The sequence below is a fragment of the Lycium barbarum genome, chromosome 10, assembly GCF_019175385.1.
Source record: "Lycium barbarum isolate Lr01 chromosome 10, ASM1917538v2, whole genome shotgun sequence".
NCBI classification, from domain to species: Eukaryota; Viridiplantae; Streptophyta; class Magnoliopsida; order Solanales; family Solanaceae; genus Lycium; species Lycium barbarum.
Genome location: NC_083346.1, coordinates 102,946,746 through 102,953,291, shown reverse-complemented (window position 1 = coordinate 102,953,291; position 6,546 = coordinate 102,946,746). Strand labels below are relative to the sequence as shown.

Below are 6,546 nucleotides of genomic sequence, written 5' to 3'. Positions count from 1 at the left end.
AAGTAAACTTCGAATTTAGAAAGTCATAAAAGAAACAGACAAAAGAAACAAACTGTGAAATTATTTCTCTAAGAAAATGGTTTATTTGATTTGATTTGATTAAAGCAGACTTTTTAAAAATAAAACTCAGGAGTGTCCTGAGCGTGTGTTAATTATTGAGTTATTAAATAACAATGAGTATCATATTAGAGTTGAATTTTTCCTCCACCTTTCAACTACAATTAGTGTTGACATTTTTACAACATCAACCATATATATATGCTCATAATACTCCTTCAAAATAATTCTCCAATTCTTGAAACCACTTCTTTTCTTTTTCTCCTCCTAGTTTCCCTAGAAAATACTCTTAACACAACTATTTTTCTTATTTTCCAAAGATGGTTCGTTTATTAATCTCAAGAAATAATGGTGATCAAAGCTTATGTTCCATGCCATTAGTAATAGGTTTATTTCTTTCAATAATAGCTCTCATAGCCCTATGTGCTGAACATGGAAGATCAAGAGCATCAAGAAAATACCATATGGCTAATGAAGAAACAAATGAAGAGAGAATATTAGCCTCAAAATCACCATTATTACCTTCACCAAAGCAACTCATCACAACTATAAGCACTAAGAGCATGCCAAAAAAGTGTGGTGAAAAATCCAATGTGATAAAAAATGGTTCAAATGAAAGAGAAGGATTTGGACATGAAGATGGATTGTGGCAGAAACAAGTCTTGATGGGTGAAAGATGCCAGCCACCACAATTTTCTGGGGTGATTTATTATGATCCTTTTGGAAATAGGGTGTCTGAGCTTCCAAGATCACCAAGAGCTAGTCCTATGGCAAGATCATATGCTTGTTGAGTTAAATTTATACCTAGATAATTACTTGTCTCATTTTGGAAATAATTACATTTTGCATGATTTTCTATTCTTTGTTTATATTACTGTGTATAAAATTGAAAATCAATGTTGTATGATGTACAAGCCAACCCTTTATAATTTTTAGTTGAAACACTTAATTTCATGTTAGGAAACTTTGTACAAGCCATATTGACCATTTAGGACTTGTTTGGGTGGTTTTGGTTAGGACCCGAGTCCGAGGGTGTTGGAAGGAGGTTTGAGTAGCAAAACCAGATCTGGATTGGCAAGATCATATGCTTGTTAACTTTATACCTAGATAACTTGTCTGTTTGGCAATAACATTTTTCATGATCTTATATTCTTTGTTTATATTACCATACGTATAAATTTTGAAAATCAATGTTGTATAACTTGGAAATTTGGACACTTGAGAATAGTAGCTAGCTAGAGTTTGGACCCTTGATTACAGTAGCTAGTATTTTTACATGGTATTGACTATTAGGAACAGTGGCGAAGCTAGGAGTTTTGTTAAGGATGTTCAAAAATTTAATATATACCTCCATAAAGTATTTTTTGACCTCTATACACGGTATTATGTTCTATATACACTATAATTTTTCAATAGAGGTTGTTCAACTGACCACCCTTATGTAGCTACGCCACTGGTTAGATAGTGATTTACTGGATCTCCAGTGAGGGATTCTTATGTGTGAATTCGAATTTAGTCGAGCTCCAATGCGTATACCAGACACCTGATGATAAAAAAAGTTATTGACACTAGTCCACTCATGAGATTTCTTCATTTCAAATCACTTATTTTCTTTCAACAATTGAATATATCGAACTTGTGGTGTTCAAAAACTGAACTTTATTTGCTCCAATTAAAAAAAAAAAATAGAAAAATGAGAGAAAATGAAAATCTGGCAATAGCGAATCAAATAAAATTAAGTTCAGCTTCAGCTCCAACATTCCGAAGTTCATTTATTATGGAAAATAGATGGATTCTTTTTAATGATAGCGTTGCTTGTTGAAGGCAACATTCTTCCAAGTTTGAATTTAAGGCCGCGCAATTTGTTTCTTGTATTTCTTTAAACTAGCACGAAAAATATTACCTATTCTCAGTATTTACATGAAAGCGTATCTAAATTTATCATAGTAAGGATAAATTTAGATGAATATACACATTAAATAAGATTAAGTAGTGCTGGATGAATATACACATTAATTAAGATTAAGTAGTGTTGTTAAAGATATATGTCATATATTTATTGAATTAGCATAAACGTCCAGATAAGTTAATATTTTTTTGGCAAAGGTGTAAATATATTGTTACACCTCGGAAAATTTTCGTTCGCGCACAGTGAATCGACGGGCAAAGGACAATTTCGAGTATCGAACTAGTGATGTCTTAATGATATTTAGGAAAAGAATTATAATGCCCCTTATGTTGGTAATTAAGTGCCAAGTAAGTTTCAAGAAGTACCCATAAGCCAAATATGGGCATAAGCCATCCAAAAGGGCGAGTTAAGGAAACATTTTCGGAGGATCTGATTTGGAGGGGCCAAAACTCCATTTTGAGTTGGAATTTGGGAAAACACCTCAGGATGGAAGTTGTAGATAACGGAAAGAGCTTTCGAACCATAGGTCGTGGGACCTCACAGCATATCGGGATCAAAAGTTATGGCCATTCTATGACAGACCGTTTCGGAACAAAATAATATCACCTTCTGGCACACTCCGCGACACCACCCGCGACTCGCGGATACGACCTGCGACCACGCCACTTCATCGCGGATTGTGCCAGTGAGGGTCGGTCGTCTGGCAAGTTCCGCGACACAACCTGCGACTCGCGGAGCATGTCCGCGACTCGCGAAGTGTGTCGCATGTCGTGCCAGTCCAGAAAATTCTGGACCCCTTTTAAATGTACCCAACTCGTCCAAAAATCATTTTTTCCATCTTGTTGGCTAAGGAAAGCTCTAGAACTCTATCCAACATCCATCTATAAGAGAATTCAAAATAAAACCAAGATCAACAACATCAATTACATGAAATCAAGTGTGCAGATTCAAGTAAAACTTATCTTCTTCAAGGAAATTCAAGAAAGAGTGAAGTAGGGTTTTGGTGCTAAAGAGGTATTCTCTTTCAAGGCTTGTTCAACCATCATCCAAGGTGAGTTTTATGATCATCCCATGTTACTTAAGGTATTAGAAAGCTTAGATGCTTGGAACATAGAAAATGGGGTATTTTTGAGTGAATAGTGGCAAAATTGGATGATAGTGGGATTGAATCAAGGATGTTGGGATGTGGTGATTATGAACATGTGGTGAATGATGTTTAGGCTGTGCAATGAGCTTTATGTATGCGAAAAACATGATAATGAGCTATAACCCTAAACATGAGTTAATTGGAAGAAAATGGTGGATTTTGCTAAATGCACATAGATGATGATTGTTGATTGTGATATTGTAAGTAGTATTGTGAATGTTGGGAGTTGATATAGAACATGGGAAAAGTAGTATAAATAAAGGAAGTGCTGCCCAATTTTTCCTAGAAATAACGACGCGTTCTCATAGTTATTTAGCTAATGTACCTCACATTCTGTGATGAAGGTGACGACGTGACATCGGAGGTGAACGAGTGACCGATAGCTTAGCTAAACGACAAAGGTATGTGAGGCTAGTCCTTTCTTCTAATGGCATGAATCCTATAGCATAAGTTCTTTCCCTCTTCATGAGTTCTTATTTTCTGGAAAGCTAGAAGCCTAAGTCCAGAAATGTCTATATAAGATAAGAGATATGATATGATGATGCCATATTGATTATGATATTATTTATTGCTTACACTCACCTTATGTACTAATTCCTTCAAGGTGAGGCTGAATGTCAATAAATGCTCCATAATGGAATCGGGGGATCATGACCTTACGTCACCCCGATAGAGTATAGTTGATCTTGAGCCTTATGCATGTACTATGATAAAATAAGCATATTATTACAAGTATGTTATGATGAGCATGTCATGAGCATTTTACACCGTGCCTAGTTGGCCGGGCAGTCACCGCCAAGGCGGGCAGCTATACGGATACACCATGACCTTTTGGCATGGGCAGACACCACTAGTGGGCGGCATGAGTTGGTACCCCGGACGCGGGAGGCCTGGACGCGGGCTTATATTGTTGATGATCACACCGTTCCATCTTGGACGGGCAGTCTGCATATGATGCATATAGGTTATGATGATAAGTATGAGTAAGACAGCATGCATTATTCCATTTATGATTATCGGTCAGATCCATATGCTTTATATTGATGTTCTCATTACATTATTAATGTCTTTCTTCATTGTTTATGCCTCTCATACTCAGTACAATATTCGTACTGACGTCCTTTTCTTTGGACGCTGTGTTCATGCCCACAGGTAGACAGGGAGGAGACATTGCTCCGGATTCTTAGAGCTGCTAGTTGATTGAAAGCCCTCCATTGCTCCGGAGGTGCCTATGACGATCTTTTGTGTACAGTTGTGTATGTCATTTCATAGAGGCTCGTAGATACTCGATGTGGGTTGTATGGTCTCATGGAAGGGTTATTTTGTATGTATGTACGTATATGTATTATTTTGCTAGCCTATAGGGCTCAAGTATATACAATGCTTTTGTTTCCAAATGAAAATGGTTTTCTTATAAATTAAGTATGAAGTGGATAAATGATTGATAAAGAGGCTAAGGAGTAGTAACACGAGTGGTGCTCGGTGGTTAGCACGGGTACCCGTCGCGGCCCCTAGCCGGGTCGTGACATATATCCCTCAACTTTGCGATTTAGAGTAGATATACTCCTCGTTATAAAAGTGGTGTATATATATACCCCTGCCGTTACAAAATGGTACAAATATACCCCTGCCGTTACAAAATGGTACAAATATACCCCTGCCGTTACAAAACGGTGCAAATATACCCTTTTCGCTGACGGGATTTTTTTTAAAAATCATTTAGGTTATTTTTTAATTAAAAAAAATGTCACGTGGCGTTAAAAAAAATTCTACCTATTATTTTTTTAGTAGATATATTTTTCTAAAGCCACATGGTAATTTTTTTTCTGGTGTATCGGGTCTTGTTCGTTTAAAAAAAATATCTTCGTAACTGTAAAAAAAAATAAGTCTACCCATTTTTTGAACGAACTAGACCCGACCCACCAGAAAAAAAAATTACTATGTGGCTTTAGAAAAGTATGTCTACAAAAAAAATGGGTAGACTTTTTTTTAAAGTCACGTGACATTTTTTTAATTAAAAAATAACCAAAATGCTTTTTTTTAAAAAAATACCGTCAACGAAAAGGGTATATTTGCACGATTTTGTAACGGCAGGGGTATATTTGCATCATTTTGTAACGGCAGGGGTATATATACGCCACTTTTATAACGAGGGGTATATTTGCTTTAAATCGCAAAGTTGAGGGGTATATTTGCACATTTGCACCTCTGCCCATTTTTTTTTATTTTGTTTTTCAAACTAACAGGATTACCATGAATAGAGCGTGTAAGAGTTTCACAATCCTTTTCTCCTAGTTCCACTAAGCTTCCTTCATGCTTCTCTGATCCTATTTATTCCATAACAAATTATGTAGTTCTTCAAAATCATTATACTTTCTGCATTAAATCATTCAGCAATCTAAAAGAAAACAGATTCTTTTAACATCTTGTGAATTCTTCAATCCACTACAAGTTCGTAAAGATGGGATGTAATCTGTGACTACTCTGGATCTTTGAAGTCGAACCTGATGTTAGACGTCCCATGTACTTCTTAGCTAATGGTACTGATGAAAGCGTGATATGCCGAAGGGAAAAGAATGTTACCGTCTTGAGACCCTACGTTGCCAAACTTCACCTAAATATAGCAACCAATCAGTAGGACTGTCAAATTCTCCGTCATGATATAGCCATGTCTCGCGTAAAATTGAGTGTTATAGATACCATTTCGTCTAAAAAATTGCAAAACAAAAAAAAAAAATCCAGAACTTGACAAGATTAAAATGCAAACAATAAGCTGCTCAACTATAAAAGAAAAGAATTCCTATGAAGTCGAATTTGAGTAGAGTTCTGCAGTGGCTCCTTTCTAGTTTCTATACAGGTATACAGAAAGAGGATATAATAAGTTTAAACCATTTTCACCTCTTACCTAGTTCAACTTATTAGAGTAAAGGTAACAGATAAATATGCACTAGACGCTTATTTGAGCAAGATTTGGGGGGTTAAGATAAAGGATTTATCCTTGACTCAGGTTAAGTCTGCTGTTCCAAAACTGATCACTACAGAGCCACCTGCATTACTAAGAATCAAGGCATCCGAAACTGATCCTTTGTTCTAAGAGTCACAATGGTCCTGCTTGGAGATGCTCCACGAGAAATCTTGGAGGTAAAAAAGTAGCACCAAAATCATCTTTACTTTTACTCAATTTCTTCTACTTCTGGATTTTTCTTAATGTTTTTGAAATTTGAATTAAATGGGAAAACTCTTATATCTACTACTGGAACTAACAATTGAATTATCATTAAATGTCTTCGCTCCTGGAAGAGTTTGTACAAGGTTCCGTCAACTTCTGAAATAAGATGGACTTGGGAACTACTGTATGTACTAGTGGGACTGTCAATTGAAGTATTATCAAAGTCTTCATTCCCGGGAGAGGATAGAAGCAAAAATTTGCCTT

At 36.1% G+C, this 6,546-nt stretch overlaps 1 protein-coding gene across 1 annotated transcript; it reads left to right on the top strand.

Annotated features, from left to right (window-relative positions):
• The first annotated feature begins 377 nt into the window (after positions 1-377).
• On the top strand, positions 378-848 carry LOC132613219 (uncharacterized). Its single transcript, XM_060327260.1, has one exon. The coding sequence runs from the start codon at positions 378-380 to the stop codon at positions 846-848; it is 471 nt and encodes a 156-aa protein (XP_060183243.1).
• The last annotated feature ends 5,698 nt before the right edge of the window (positions 849-6,546 follow it).